Genomic DNA, 16,887 nt, shown 5'->3' with positions numbered 1-16,887 from the left:
GGAGGCTCTGTAGATACCTCATTTCTACACCTTCCGCCAACCACCCAGTGATAATTGGGCCGCATGTTTGGTACGCGGAATGATTTATGACAGTCCATAAGTTTATCGTCAAGTGATAGCTCAAACACTTGTGTCTACCCCTTGGTCGTCATCTACGTGCCGATACGGTCGTTTTGACAGTAATTAGAGTTCATTTGGAGTCCGGGTCAAAAACCGCTTCATTTTCTAAGAAACCGTTTAAAATGCCGAGTCGGAACGTTCTAGAATATTCCAGATATTTATTCCATAATTTAATTTGATATCTTTGGGTAAAATATATCCCAATTATCATATTTTACGGAATAAGGAAGTAGAGATCTACCGCAATTCCCTAAAAGAAACGCGGAAACTTTCTTCCGCAAGAGGAAAGCTTTGGGGAAATGACGCAGCAGGGGCTGCGCCTCTTGGAAGGACCGCAAGAGGTGCTGCACCTCTTCTCCAGCCCTCTTTTGCCGTTCACGGAATATTTCCGTGATTTCCTTCCAAAGTTTGTGTCATTTCAAAACTCTTCACATTTATTGGTATAAATAGAGACCTTCGGCCTCCATATTTTTCACGCGAGTGTCCGCCCTTCTCTTCTCCCTTTGCATTCTAGACTTTGTTCTAAGCTTTCGACGCCTACGTGCTTGATCAATCGACCACGTAAGCTCAAATCATTCTGAGTTCCAGTCACATTGCATGACCGACCAATTTGACCACTACACATCAATCAATTAATCTAAAATCCTCCAACGAGGGCACTTTCTACATACATTCGAGTCGAGCAATCACTAGCGTTAACTTAGTCAATCTCGTTTCGTCAATCATGTAAGTCTGAGGGTGTAAATCCCAACTTTTTTATTATATTTTATTTTTGTACTCATTATTGTAAGATTTACGTCAAAAGTATATTTAAAACCGACTTTAAAAACTCTTTTATCAAACTGTTTTTACGAAACAGAAGTAACCAGACGTCGAGAAGAAACGCAGGAGCAGCTGCGCCTCTTCGAAGGGTCGCATCATCTGCTGCGCCTCTTCCAGAGGCTGCCGCTACTTCTGCTCTTCTTCTTCTTCTTCGGGTTTTCTGTGTTTCGTTCTTTTCGTCTTATTTTTCTTATTTTCTTTCTTTCTTCAGTACATAAACTATGTTTTTAATAATCCCTTTTAATTATCACGTTTTATTTTCGACTTAAATCCCTTATAATTCGATATTTGCGGGTTTTTGTCATTAAATCAAACTCGGAATTTAGAAACACGATTTGTTCATATCAAGTTTCTGAGATTTGTTCTTTGGTACATGTTTCCCTGTTTGAATCCAGTTTATCAAGTTCTATTCTTTCAAGTTCGTTCCTTTTGTAATTCCGACACCGTAAAGAAATCTAATTCGTTCTAATTTGTTCTAACTTGTTTTATGTCGTTTCTTATCGTTTTTATGACGGTTCCAGATGTAATTAATATGCTAAACCACTTCAACTTGAGTCTAAACATCAATAACCAATCGTAAATATACCAACGAACATTAACAAACCGCGGTTCTGACTTCACAGTCAGAGCTCAACTCAAGAAGAGACGCAGGAACAGCTGCGCCTCTTCCAAGGGACGCAGCAGATGCTGCGCCTGTTCTGAGATGATCTATGTCCCTGAATTTCCGTTCTCGCTGTAACATAGCTTTAATTAGGTGTTTAATTAACTATTAATCGTAATATCACTCTTAATCTGGCCTATTTTATTACCTTAATTTTCTATCCTTTTATTCTCTCCAAAATTCCGTCTTAAGTGTATTTTTGACGTAAATCAATTAAACCTTTGTAATTCATTTGCAATTTCAATTATCGTTATTTATTTATCGTATTTACTTATGTATGATCTATCCACTTGTATTCACATGTAATCAATTCTAAATCTCAACTCGACATTAATAGTTGCCTAATTATTTGCTCACCGACATAGTTTAATTCACATGCTAGGATTAATCTGTGGATGTTGCATTGCATGCATATAATCGATGACATATCAAATACGAACGATTTTCCTAATAATTAGTAGAGGCCGCTATCGAGGCACCGGCATAGTTTAATTCACATGCTAGGATTAATCTGTGGATGTTGCATTGCATGCATATAATCGATGACATATCAAATACGAACGATTTCCCTAATCATTAGTAGAGGCCGCTATCGAGGCGGGCGGGATTAGGTGTTCAGTAAAAGGACTTCCTAATACATACCCTCACCCCTTACTCCAAATCTCTGTGAATATCTGTGTTCATTGGTATCCACGAGAGTCATTCTAGACATAGAATGCTACGGGTAACGAGTTCTTAGTGTTCATGTCACTACTTTGTGTCTTGACATGACACGAGGTATTCGAACAGTTCCAATTTCCCATAAAAATTGGTGGCGACTCCACAAATGCAGGCTTATTCAACCTTTCACCGGTTTCAATGCCTCACAAATCGGTAACGGCCCATGACGTGCTTTGGATATCCAAGGTTCCGTGGGAGAAGTGCCGCCGCCTTAAACATTCACAAACGCGCGGGTGCGCGTGGCGCGGGTGGCCAATGTCCACACTGTGTGCTGAGCAGAGGTGGGACGCTGAGTTGCAGTGTGGTAGACGAGTTTGATCATTTAGTTTATCACATGTCAAACAATTTAGTCGAGATACTTTGATTTTGGTTATGATTTGCTTTACAGGACTTGTAATCGCTTTGGGCGAGAGTAATAAAGTTAGCAGTTATATTTAAAGTACTTGTTTTGTTTCAATTTGATATACATTGCCTTTGGGAAACTGAGATGGTGACAGCCTTGTTTAATCGGAAATGTCTTGTTAAAGGTTCTTGCTTAAATTGGGGTGTTACAGACGCGCAGTCAAATCCTTGAGAGAGAGAGAGAGAGAGAGAGAGAGAGAGAGTTGAGTTGGTTGATGAGGAGGTTCTTGTTCAAATTGATAAGAAACAACGCTTAACTTGGACCCATATTTTGTTAACAAAGTTTCGATGCATACGTTTCATTTCGCAGCAGTTAAGGAACACACGACCAAGAAACATAGCCGCGAGATGGATCATTTCAAGGGTCAAGGTCACATGAAGCGGGCTGATGATAATTTGAAGGCCAAATATTTGGTTTCTGTGGAGCATTTAGCTTTTGTCTGCAGGTACACTAAGGCGGTTGCAGTGATCAGGAGGTATAAAAGAAAGTATCCCAGCATGATTCAATTTGACGCCCATTATCATCCACCATTTAAGAAACGTCGGTTTTCATCTACCGTATGGTCCATTTCTAGGTGTAGCCAGGTTTGCTGGCCATCAAGTAGTTGCGGGGTCTCTGATGCTCCTCGGTTTGTATTGTAGTTAGTTTATGTAGTCTCGAATACTATGTAATCTTGTTTTATTTTATTTATACCAGTTCATCGTTTTTAAAAAAAAAAAAAAACTACTTCAACACGGGATCTTAGTACGCCTCAAAATGCTAATTTGTTTAAAAAAAAGACCTTTTGATTGGAGAGTATAAATTATACTCACCTTTTAATTTGTTTATTTACCTTTAATTAAAATGTTTAAAATAGTCAAAAATCTAATATAAGTAAAATTTATTATAAAAAAATGTACCATATAAAATTGTCGGTTTGAGTTATTACAATTACTAATAGGAAATAAAAGATACAAAAATGCATAATAATATAAAAAAGGGTTTAATATAATATCACGAGACAAACAAAGTAAAAGATTATTTTCCAAAAATTTTCTCTTCATTTCCTTTATCATAATCATTTATCTAGTTTTATTAAAATAACACTAAAACTTGAGAGAGACGGTTTTCAGTAAGTTATTAAGAGACCAGTCTTCCGTACCCTTTTATTTGTATTTCGTGACCCTTTTGTTATTGATCGTGGCATATTAATTTCGTACCTATTTACATAATAAATATACTCATTTTATTTTTAATTATGAATTGTACCTATTATATTAAGTTTAGAACCACTTTTTCTTAAAAATGTAAAACAATCTATTAATAAACTTATTGAGATACGGTCTCTCAACAACATATTCTTAAAATAAAACTTAAGAAAGAAAATAAAAGACAACAAATATAAGTAAGACCGACGTTAAAATACTCGGTCATCCTAGTTGCGCCGTTGATAATAGCCTCTCTTTATCCACTACGTTTCACCCTTTATACGCAACTCGTCTTTAACTAATTAACTTCTATAAATACCACTGCCATACATGCCTCTTCTATTCTCCACAATATACAGTCTGAAAAACTCAGGAAGAAAAAGACCAAAGTCTATTGGTTAGCTGTCAATTCAAAATGGGGGAGACAAGTAAGGAAAGTGTAGGGGTAAAAAAGGAAAAATGGGCATCGATATGGAGCATATTCATGCATGCAGACGGTGTTGATTTCATTTTAATGACACTTGGCTTAATCGGAGCCGTCGGTGATGGGTTGACTTTACCCTTAACATTGTTTGTCACTAGTAAGTTGATGAACAATATTGGTGCTGGTCTTTCCTTCAATAACCCTCATGCATTTACTACTACTATCAACAAGGTATGCTTCCTATAATACTATGATCATCATATCTCCACTTCTTCAACTAATTTATCTTTTTTCTCGCACATGTCAGCTAAACCTTAGCTGATAGTTATGAACGGTGGTATTCATAAATTGAATTCACAACCAGTCCACAATATATTGTCCATGTAACTATCAATTAGGGAAAAAAAAAACCAATTCATGTTTTTTTATTGGATTTTGAAAGTTATTTACCAACGACAACCATTTTTTTTCGAGTTCTATTTTTAGCTTTATATTTTTTTTAAACTTTGATGTTATTAGTATTTATATATGTTTTAAAATTAGTCCCTCAATTTTTCTAAATTTTCTTTCTATTTGCTAATTGGGTTTTTAGCGGCAAAGTTACCATTTTACCTTACCTTAATGCGGGAGAATAAAAAATACTTCCTCCATTTCAATGAAATATTTACATACTTCCTCACTTGAACTTCACTCCACTTTCAATTTTCTACACTATTCACATTTAAACATTAAATTTCAATTTTCTCTCAATACATAAGTAAAAATATATTCATGTGCGATCTTGTTTTATTTGTCTTTACGGGTACATTAAAAATATCCAACTTTTATAATTTTTCTAAATACGTAGTTAACGATATTTACCGCGTAAAATATGCGTTGACAAACGTGAAAAAGTAAAGTGGTAAAGTGGAGTTGAATGTAGGGAGTATATTTTAAGGATATTCTACGGTGTACCCCTGAGTTTTTCGGTTTTCTATATTGTAACGATATTTACCGTGTAAAACATGCGTTGGCAAACGTGAAAAAGTAAAGTAGTAGAGTGGAGTTGAATGTAGGGAGTATATTTTAGTGATATTCTACGGTGTACCCCTGAGTTTTTCGGTTTTCTATATTGTACATTTGGGAAATGGATTCTCTCCATTTTCTCTCACAATCTATTTAAATAATAATTACCCCTTTCATTCTCATTTTCCCTTTATTTTTATGCGTAAATTTAGAACCGTTAGATATTGCCAAAATGCGATCCGGATTATTAATATGTACTTGCCTCTTAATTTCTTTTTAGGAAATGGAGAGAAATTGGGCTCGCACATTTGTACCCCTCTTCTTTTTATGTTCTTCATTGTGCCCTTAAACTCCTTACTTATTTCTCCATTACAACCTCGTTTAACTCTCCATTAACTTTATCACTATCAAACAACCGTACTTTAACCTTTATTCTGACTTATTAATGTTATATTAACGTTCTATATGAGAAACATCACAAATCCCTTTGAATAATCACAAACTACTATTAAAAACATCCGTTATGATTCATGACATCATAATGAAGATTTGATGAATTTTATGTTAGATTCGTATACTATTTGGTGGGTTAATGAGTAATTCGGCGAACTAAGAAGTAAATAAGTAAGTTATCGAGTAATTGGAATGGTAAATAAACGATTTAATAGGTCAATTAAGAGACTAAGTTAGCAAAGAAAATAAATAAGGTCATAGTATAGACTAATGTATAGAGTTCAGGGGGCACTACATAGAATTTCAAAAATATAGGGGTACAATACAGAATACCGAAAAACTCGAGGGTACACCATAGAATATCCCTATATTTTATATACACAAAGATCAACTTAGTACGAGAAGGGAATTGCTTTTAATTTTGTTAAAAGATAAAGTAGAGGGTAAAATATACTCGAAAAGGAAAGTGTAAACTATCGACTGAAACACCCAAAAAAGAAAGTGTAAACTATTGATTTGCAAAGGGAATACTACTTAGTCGTTGGTTGCCATATAAAAGTGGGTAAATTGAAAATTCAGTTACATTGGGAAAATGGGGTTGTTTGATTGCTCAAAATCACTGAATTTAGTTTTTCCTATGCATTGTCAATTCCTTAAAAATAGAGGACTTTAATTACCTAGTCCCCGTAATTGAAAATTTGCACATGAATTCAATTACCGTATGTCAAATAAACAAATTTTGGGCAATTCATGTGTTTTCTAAAGTCATGGAAATTTAATTTCGCATGCCAATCAAACAACATTATAGATAGTACTCCCTCCATCCCAGATTTTATTGTCCTACTTTTTTTTTTTTTTTGGGGAAAGATTTAACAAATAAGATAAAATTACTACTCTCTCCCTCTAATTAAGAACAAGAGTGACAATTTTGATAGGGGAATGATAGTTAAAAACTTAGGGATATTAGTGGGAGGTTACTAATTTATCATACTAAATTAAGTAATGAGAAAATAAAAATTGGATAAATTTTAGAGAAAAGGAGACAATAAAAATAGGATGAAGGAACTAGGGAGTATATTATTGCAACATCTTTCCCAAAATATTGTTTTCAAAAAAGAAACACAGTCATGTTTAAAATTGAAAAATGGAGTGTATAATGTAAAGTAATGTTCCTGCCGGCTGCCGTAGACCCTATCATGATTTAATGAATTTACTTGTTTTAAGAATGTTTCAATTCTATATGATAATGTAAATTGTAATTTAGTGACTTGAAATTTGAGAAATTTTACATTTAGATTACTGTTTCGAACGAAATTTTACAGTGGTAACAAAAACAGCAATACAATCAGTAGATGATCCACATAGTACATATAGCACTTAAAGAGTTAAAGTGTAATAAAGATATTTGATTTGTTTCAAGAATCAACATGATAGTACTTTTTGATCTTATATTATGTTTAATGTAATTAAGCAACTTTACGCCAAAAAAAATGCTTGTCCACAACTTTTTGAGTGGTGTCCATCAAGCCTAGACAATGCTTATGATGAGAGCATGTCATGCTCACTTCAATATAAGAGTCATGCTAAGAGTGGATAATCCAGTTGAAGTTGAGGTAGACTTACTGTTGATTCAATTTTCTTAGACAAACTCTATATTGTTTTATACTCCCTCCGTCCCGGTCAATTGTTATCCTTTTATTTTGGCACAAAAACCAAGGAAAGGGGAATGAACCACTTACTAAATGACAAGTGGAACAAATTGAATGTGAATGATCAAATTGTTCATCAAGTTCATTCTTAAAATAGAAAGGACAACAATTCACTGAGACACCCCAATATGGAAAAGGAAAACAAATGACCGGGACAGAGGGAGTAATTATGGAAGAAAACCGTCTTATAGCTGCTATAAGATCACGACGACCCGTTAATGAGTTAAACAAAAATACTGGCTGGCATTTACCCTTCCAGCACACCCTAAATTACCCCTACATACAAATATGCAATCCTTTGATGAGTAGGTCATACCCAAGAAAATTCCTGTTTTATTGAATCTTTCTTAATTAAGGAACTTTAATTTGGATATAATTAATGCTTGCCTGGACACTTGGATCATTCTATAAGATTGTTTCTGTTTAGAAGAGAGTTAGTTGTAGCTAATTGTTAAATGAAGCGCTAATCATATAAACATATTATAAGAATGCAAAAGTCAAGGGACACATTATATTAGCTTGTTGTATAATAATATTTCCGTTTCTAAATTAGTTGATACTCGTTATGTGGTATACTTGTATTTCTTACATTATACGGAGGCGGTATATGTTTATTTATACTTTCTGTTTGCAGAATGCAGCTGTTCTTTGCATTGTGGCCGCAGGAGCATGGGTTGCTAGTTTCCTAGGTGCGTGTACTTTATACATACTACGTATTTGAGAATTATATACAAATAAATGAATAATTTATTGAAAAAATGATTTTGCATTGACCAGTGATATGATCAAATTAATTTAATCAAAGCTATATCCTTTAATCACAAATAGTAGACTTAAATTGAAACTCGTTATTACCATGCTAAAGTTATTCTACTCGGTAATAATAAATTTAATCAGCATAACATAGTGTTTTATTAAGTTAATCATCCTGAGGCATGTAATTATAGAGGGATATTGTTGGACAAGGACGGCAGAAAGACAAGCAGCAAGAATGAGATACAGATATTTAAAGGCAGTGCTAAGACAAGATGTTGGGTACTTTGATATGAATGTGGCAAGCACTTCGGAGGTAATCACTAGTGTTTCAAGTGATAGCCTTACTATTCAAGATGCCATTAGTGAAAAGGTACACATCCATGATCCATCCTTCACTTACTAGCTGCTATACTACTTGTTGCTTGTGTGCGTGCTCTTTTTCATCTTTTCCTAGCATCCGTCCTGTCTCATTTTATACAGTTGTTCAACTAAACAATGAAATTGACAAGCATTTTCAGGGATTTGTGATGCCACACTTTCTGTCATATCCTTCATATCATTATGTCGGAATATTATAAAGGTCACTAATCCCTTAATATAGAGATTAGGTCACTAATCTTTCAATGTAGAGGCCAGGCCACTTTCATTGTAGCTATTACAAGTATTATGGTTTAATAGTATTTCGGTTTACTTAAGTAGAGTCGCCTTTTCTGTTTTCAAATATATGTGGAGAATATTTGAAAAGGTAAAAAATTGACATAGACAGAGTGGTTTGTTGTTAGATTATATTTTCATATTGATGTTTTTTGGCGTCTAATTAATAATGCACTCCGTAGGTACCAAATTTTATAATGAACACATCAACTTTCCTAGGAGCATATGTGACAGCATTTCTATTACTGTGGAGACTGGCAGTAGTAGGGTTCCCCTTTGTTATTCTGCTAATAATTCCCGGTTTAATGTATGGTCGAATTTTGATGGGGCTAGCAAGGAAACTTACAATAGAGTACAAACATGCCGGAAATGTAGCCGAGCAAGCAATATCTTCAATAAGAACTGTGTACGCTTTCGTAGGAGAAAGCAAGACAATGTCCAAGTTTTCAAGAGCTTTAGAAGGGTCCGTTAAGTTGGGGCTTAAACAAGGTTTGGCTAAGGGTGTTGCTATCGGGAGTAATGGCGTCACTTTCGCAGTTTGGGCGTTTAATTCTTGGTATGGCAGCAAGCTTGTAATGTACCATGGTGCTCAAGGTGGTACCGTTTTTGTCGTTGGGGCTGCCCTTGCTGTTGGGGGACTGTAAGTTTGCCATTGCTTCACTCCCCTTTACCATGATTTTAGTAAATTAACTATCACTTGAGTTGTTATTGAGTATTATAACCTTTTAAACCTGTATGTTGCATGTTTTTGTTTTTGTGTAAGAAGAGCATAATGTCAGACTGTCAGGGTCTTAAATAAAGCCAAGTTATGAGTGTCATTACTCGAACCTAGACCTAACAAATTAGACCTGACCTTAATTAATCGAAGCAATCCGACCCATACCCAAACATGACCCAAGAAACTGGCACAACCAGACATCAAATTTTCTGCCGGCAAACTATAACACGTACGTGCCTAATAACATTGATCTTTTTTTTTTTTTTTTTTTTTTTTTGGCAGCTGTAAAAGAAGGTACACCTAACTATCCATAGCCTTACATGCAAGACCATGTGCTCTTTTATTAACATTGATCATAACACGCCAAAACATACACCAGATTCCGAAATTATTTTTAATTCGTTAGTAATTTGTTGTTTCGATTATTAATTAGTTGTTTCGATTAAGTTTAATTGTAGTGTTTGCCGGTGGGAGTAGGGGTGGACACCGGTCCAAAACCGGACCGGACCGGACCGGAACCGGAATCGGTAATATTCACGGACCGGGACCGGACCGGATTACAAAAATTCAGGTCCGGGATCGGACCGGAAAAATTCCGGTTCAAGACCGGACCGGACCGGTTGGACCGGAATTACCCACTTTTTCAAATTCCGGTCCAAAAATTCCGGTCCATTGGACCGGTTGGACCGAAATAAAAATACAATTTTAAGAAAATAACCATAATTCCGGGCATTCCGGTCCAAACCGGTCCGGACTGGAAAATACCGGTCCCGGACCGGACCGGAAACCGGAAACTTGGAAAATGGTGGACCGGAGACCGGACCGGAATTTTTAATTCCGGTTCCGGTCCACTCGATTCCGGTCCGGACCGGTCCATTTTTCCGGTCCGGACCGGATTATGCCCACCCCTAGGTGGGAGGAATAGTTTGGGTAGTTCATTAAAATTGTCAATTAGTAATTGGCCGACAACAAATAGCAATTGGATTAGATAATCAACAGATTAACAAATTTTCTCTAATCCAATCCATCATAATTTAGTTTTGGGTAGTCTCTAATATACGACTTTGACCGTAATTTTCTCTATTTATGCACGACTTTTTTTTTTCTTTAAAACTATAATTTTGTGAAATATTTTTTGGTATTAAATCTAGGGACTTGCTAAATCCTACACAAACTTTTACTAAATCCCGCACAAATTTCACGTCTTTTACGATTTTACCCCTCTCATTTTAAACTCACAACCCTACAATAGTTTGGAATAGAGAGTTAGGGCTAGAGAGGACACCACCATGCCCCGTGACAATGCGGAGCCATCGACCACCGGCAACGATGCGGGCCCACAGACCATCGGCGACCGCGCGAGTCCACATGACACCAGCGACGACGATGACTTAGGGCCATAGACCACATGCTACCACTCTAGGCCGCAGACCACTATCGATTCGACGCGCGGGAACGGAGAAGGAGAATTGGGTCGACACGTAGGGGCTGGGAATATGGGTGGGTTCGAAGACACGGCGCTGACAGCGGCGGTTAGGCTTTATAGACCACCGACGACGACTGGAGACCGTAAGCCACCGGTCCGATGCGAGGATGTGTGAGAATTGGGGATGGGAGTTGGGTAGAGAAGCGAGCGATATGGAGGGTGCGAGGGTGGTGCGGTCACGACTCAATGACGGTGGGGATGAGCAAGGGGAAATAAGGTTGGGGAGCGGTGGCCATGGTGGTGAGGGGGAGGGTGTCGGGGGTCAGGGGAAGAGGCCGTTAGTTTAGGTTTTTTTTTTTTTTTAATTTTTTTAACAAGAAGGGTAGATTGGGAAAAATTTGATAAAATGTGTAGGATATAGTAAAAGCTCGTGTAGGATTTAGCAATTACGTAAATCTAAATGTGATAGTCTTATTGCTTACTGTATTAGTTTTCGTACATATCTATACTCTATAGTCAAAGTTACCGCCTTTGACTAAAAAGTAGATAGATAGAAACTTTGAAGGTACCCTTCCATCCCATTCATTTGTTTACCGTTTTTATTATTTGTGTTGGGTATTTTAATCAAAGATTCAAAGGTCTGCCAATGGTTGAAACCGTGGAGTGTTAGATTGTAGGGAGAAATATACCTAATTCATTTAACACATTCCAATTATAAAATCAAAATGTGTGGTCCATTGTGGAAGAGAAAAAGTTGAGGAATATCTCAGTTTTAAGCATCAAGAATCATACAAAGTGCATACCTCTGTGATAGGCTGCCTAATTTGGGAAAAGCTCACTTTTCTGTTCTACTAATAGAATTCCATTCTTCAATCATATATACTCCTCTTTACTTCATTTAATTAAATATGATTATCTGAGCACAAAATGTGTTCTATTGGTCTTGCATCAGCACCACACGAATCTTGTCAAAAGTGTGATTATGGTGGCGAATAAGCTAATGAGAAATGGAGCCCAAGAGAATACACCAATAGAAAAGTATTATGGATGCCTGATTGCCTGGCAGAGTTGTAGGAATGACAATGTATTGGGAACGAGTTATGTATCACCCAACCTAGACCTGATAGGTTATTCGTTTGATCACAATTATGAGGCACTTATTAACTTCTCTTTTTAAATATCAATGACGTATTGCACTAGTAATTTAGATTGTTGGTCTGTGTACTTTAGGTTCCATGAAGGGGCATATCTATGTAGTTACACTGCCATCGGGTTCGCCCTAAATTCGCGGGTCATTCTACTTTCGGATAATTTTCGGTCACGTACAATTTAGAGTACGATTTAATGATACGCAGTAGTTAATAATGTTCGGGTTGAGTTTGCTGATCGGTCAGATTTTGACATGTCAGTTATTACTCATGGTTATTAGACTGTAAATACGGCCAGTTTACATGTATGTTGAATTTAAAATGCGTGTGTACAAAGTTGAAAGCATCCATTGTTTTTGCAGCAAATTTTCTAATTAATATACTCATGGCCAATTTATTCACTGTGTTTAGATCACTGGGTTCGAGTCTTTCAAACATCAAGTACTTCTCTGAAGCAGCTTCAGCAGGAGAAAAGATAATGGAAGTGATAAAAAGGGTACCAAAAATCGATTCAGAAAACATGGATGGATTAAGGTTGGATAATGTTGTAGGGGAGGTCGAATTCAAGAATGTTGGGTTTGCTTATCCTTCAAGGCCCGATTCCATAATTTTCCGGGATTTCTCGCTCCTAATTCCAGCTGGGAAGACAGTAGCATTAGTTGGAGGAAGTGGATCAGGCAAATCCACAGCAGTGGGTTTGCTCCAAAGGTTCTATGATCCACTAGGTGGGGAAATTCTGTTAGATGGAGTGGCTATTGATAAGCTCCAAATTAAGTGGTTGAGGTCACAAATGGGTTTAGTGAGCCAAGAACCTGCGCTTTTTGCAACGACTATCAAGGAGAACATAATTTTTGGCAAAGAAGATGCTACCATTGAAGAGGTTATCGAAGCTTCCAAAGCATCTAATGCTCATAATTTTATAACTCAATTGCCTCAAGGCTATGAAACACAGGTATATTTTAATTTGGAATAAAAAGATACTTCCTCACTCCCTAGTCCCAATCATTTGTTCTTCTTGCTAATTCTTTGTGAGAAATATATTTTAATTTTATTATTGGTCAACAAATGATTTATATGGAGTATATATTTTATTAATGGTCATATCTATGAATATTACGGAGTACTTCATTAACAAGTAGCACTTGGCCAATGAAATGTTAATGTAATTTTCATCATGGACGATCATCTGGATATAAAGTCTTTTTGTTTAATCAACACACAAATATAAGACTTGTAGACTAGTACAAGTACATCGGACTTCACCTTACCTCACCGTACCACAGGCATGAGCGTATGTGAAAGTGTGTTTCAGAAACGCAGCAATCTAAGTTTGAAGAATCCTTAGAGATTAGTTTTAATTCTTAAGTACACAACATACATATCAATATAATTCTTTGTTTTATTTTATCATCGGATCGTCGTTATTTTCACTAGTTTATTTGGTCAACATTAAGACTCATTCTTGTTAAATATGTGTGATTGGTAGGTGGGAGAACGAGGAGTTCAAATGTCAGGAGGACAAAAGCAAAGAATAGCCATAGCAAGAGCCATTATAAAGAAACCTCGCATTCTTCTCTTAGACGAGGCGACAAGTGCTCTCGACTCAGAGTCAGAACGAGTGGTCCAAGAAGCCCTTGATATGGCCACTGTGGGTCGCACCACAATCATAATTGCCCACCGTCTCTCCACAATTAGAAATGCTGACATCATTGGCGTCCTACAAAATGGCAAGGTCATGGAAATGGGATCCCATCACGAGTTAATACAACAAGAGGACAGCCTTTATACGTCACTTGTTCGTTTACAACAAACTGAACCATCATCATCCATTAACAATCTCGATTCTAGGTGTGGTTCAAGTAGTCGTAGGCATTATTCAATTGTGAGCCGCTCAAGTTCAGCTAACTCGGTTGGTTCAAACCATGAAGTATTCGAGAGGGAAGTAAATGGTGAAGAAAAAATGGCAGTGCCATCATTTAAGAGATTATTGGCAATGAATTTGCCAGAATGGAAACAAGCTTCATTAGGGTGTTGTGGAGCCTTGGTATTTGGGGCGATCCAACCTGTTTATGCATTTGCTATGGGGTCCATGATTTCAGTTTATTTTTTGAAAGATGATGAAGAGATTAAGAGAAAGACGACAATTTACGCTTCGTGTTTCTTGGGCTTAGCCGTGTTGTCTCTGCTTGTGAATATAGTTCAACATTACAATTTTGCATATATGGGGGAGTATTTGACTAAAAGGATAAGGGAAAGGATGCTTTCTAAGATGCTCACTTTTGAGGTAGGCTGGTTTGATCAAGATGAAAATTCGACTGGTACGATTTGTTCTAGGCTTGCTAAGGATGCCAATGTGGTAAGTAAAAGTTGTCTATTTTTCATTGCTATGCTTATAAGCTTTGTTTTGGATTTTATGGTTTATCATGTATGTTGTCGTTTGGCTACAGGTAAGGTCGTTAGTAGGTGATCGTATGGCTCTTTTAGTTCAAACCATATCGGCAGTTGTCATAGCCTTCACGATGGGCTTAATTATTGCATGGAGGTTGGCCGTCGTCATGATAGCAGTCCAGCCCATTATTATTGTCAGCTTCTACACAAGACGAGTTTTACTCAAAAACATGTCAAAGAAAGCAATCAAGGCCCAAGATGAAAGCAGCAAGCTGGCTGCTGAAGCTGTGACTCATCTCCGCACTGTGACCGCCTTCTCGTCCCAAGCACGGATCTTGGAGATGCTCGAAAAAGCCCAAGAAGCGCCAAGAAAGGAAAGCATTCGGCAATCCTGGTATGCCGGGATTGGGCTTGGATCATCCCAAGGCCTTAACATTTGTGCCTGGGCCTTGGATTTTTGGTATGGCGGTAAGCTCATATCCCAAGGTTACCTTACAGGGAAGGAGTTGTTTGAGACATTTATGATCCTAGTCAGTACTGGCCGAGTCATAGCCGATGCGGGGAGCATGACAACAGACCTAGCCAAAGGCTCGGACGCTGTTGGGTCTGTATTTGCCATCCTAGACCGAGTAACTCGTATTGAGCCCAATGATGCCGAGGGGTACAACCCTAATAAAATTACAGGCCACATTGAACTTCAAGATGTGGACTTTGCATACCCTGCTCGGCCAGATGTGGTTATATTCAAGAGCTTTTGCCTAAAAATTGAAGCTGGGAAATCAACGGCTCTAGTAGGCCAAAGTGGTTCAGGAAAATCGACCATTATTGGACTAATTGAGAGGTTCTATGATCCACTTAAAGGCGTTGTTAAGATAGATGGGCGTGATACAAAAACTTACAACCTTAGGTCCTTAAGGAAGCATATAGCATTAGTGAGCCAAGAGCCCACATTATTTGCAGGTACAATAAGGGAGAACATAATGTATGGAGCCAATGATGATACAGATGAATCAGAAGTCATTAACGCAGCGAAAGCAGCCAATGCTCATGATTTTGTGGCCGGACTTAAGGACGGGTATGACACATCTTGTGGGGACAGAGGAGTACAACTTTCAGGGGGCCAAAAGCAAAGAATTGCGATTGCCAGGGCTATTTTGCAAAACCCGACAATACTTTTGCTTGATGAGGCAACAAGTGCACTTGATAGCCAGTCCGAAAAGATTGTGCAAGAAGCACTTGAGAGGGTGATGGTAGGAAGAACAAGTGTGGTGGTAGCTCATAGACTAAGTACTATCCAAAACTGCAATTTAATCGCAGTTTTGGATAATGGCAAGATCGTTGAGAAAGGTACTCATTCGTCTCTTTTGAGTAAAGGGCCGAAAGGAGCTTACTACTCCTTGGTAAATATTCAACGAAATCCTCAACCTACAAATAATATTAATTGAGAACTGGAAATTGTTTTGGTCTCAGCTGGCCATGTAAAAAGTTTAATGGAGAGCAAGTGGGAGAGTAAGTTGGGGAGGGCTTGTAAGAAGTCACAAGCTTGTGACGGTCACAAGCAAGATCTTCTGTTTAATTTTTGGCTAATAAGAAGCACCATTTGCTATTTCTCCAAATCCGACAGGACCTTAAGTCACATATGCATAATGTCTCTACTGTCATGTATGCTACATGGATAGAATCAGGGGCGGGTCTTGTGCCCCTTTTGCACTGACCCTGTACTAATATTTTTTCTGTCAAACATTTAATTCTGGCCCTATATATAAACAACTCAGCTCCAAGTGTTACACAATACTTTTTATTTAATTCTCTCTTATGATCCGCTCATATTTTTATCTTTTCTATAGTCTCAGACGTGAGAGTTGGAGTTTACTACGACCATGTAATCCCTATGTCCCGGTCAGTTGTTGTCCTATTTCATTTTGGAATGTCTCAATTATTTGTTGTCCTTTCTATTTTAAGAATGAATTTGAAGAACAATTTGATCATTCACACTCAATTTGGTCCACTTGTTATTTAGTAATTGACTCCCTTCTTTTTCCTTGATCTTTGTGCCAAACCCACAAGACAACAATTGACCGAGACGGAGGGAGTATACAATTTTCATTATTAAACCTTAATTGCCATGATGATTGCATGACGTTCAATGCATATTAACAGAAATTCTCATTTGTGACGGCAATACCCGTCGACGGGTCAAAATAATAGAGGTTATCATGGGCCGGGCCGGGTTTGGGCCGGGCATAAGCATTAAATTATGCCCAAGTGTGCGGGCTGGGCCGGGCTACAAGTG

The 16,887-nt window shown here is 37.4% G+C and overlaps 1 protein-coding gene across 1 annotated transcript; it reads left to right on the top strand.

Moving 5' to 3' along the window:
• The first annotated feature begins 4,137 nt into the window (after positions 1-4,137).
• On the top strand, positions 4,138-16,386 carry LOC141609729 (ABC transporter B family member 15-like). Its single transcript, XM_074428578.1, has 7 exons — positions 4,138-4,568; positions 8,139-8,193; positions 8,452-8,630; positions 9,097-9,554; positions 12,618-13,158; positions 13,693-14,562; positions 14,654-16,386. The coding sequence occupies exons 1-7, from the start codon at positions 4,329-4,331 to the stop codon at positions 16,037-16,039; spliced, it is 3,729 nt and encodes a 1,242-aa protein (XP_074284679.1). The 5' UTR covers positions 4,138-4,328; the 3' UTR covers positions 16,040-16,386.
• The last annotated feature ends 501 nt before the right edge of the window (positions 16,387-16,887 follow it).

Source organism: Silene latifolia, chromosome 1 (genome assembly GCF_048544455.1).
Source record: "Silene latifolia isolate original U9 population chromosome 1, ASM4854445v1, whole genome shotgun sequence".
In the NCBI taxonomy this organism is placed as follows: Eukaryota; Viridiplantae; Streptophyta; class Magnoliopsida; order Caryophyllales; family Caryophyllaceae; genus Silene; species Silene latifolia.
Note: the sequence above shows the minus strand (reverse complement) of the source record. Positions and strands in the feature narration are given on the sequence as shown.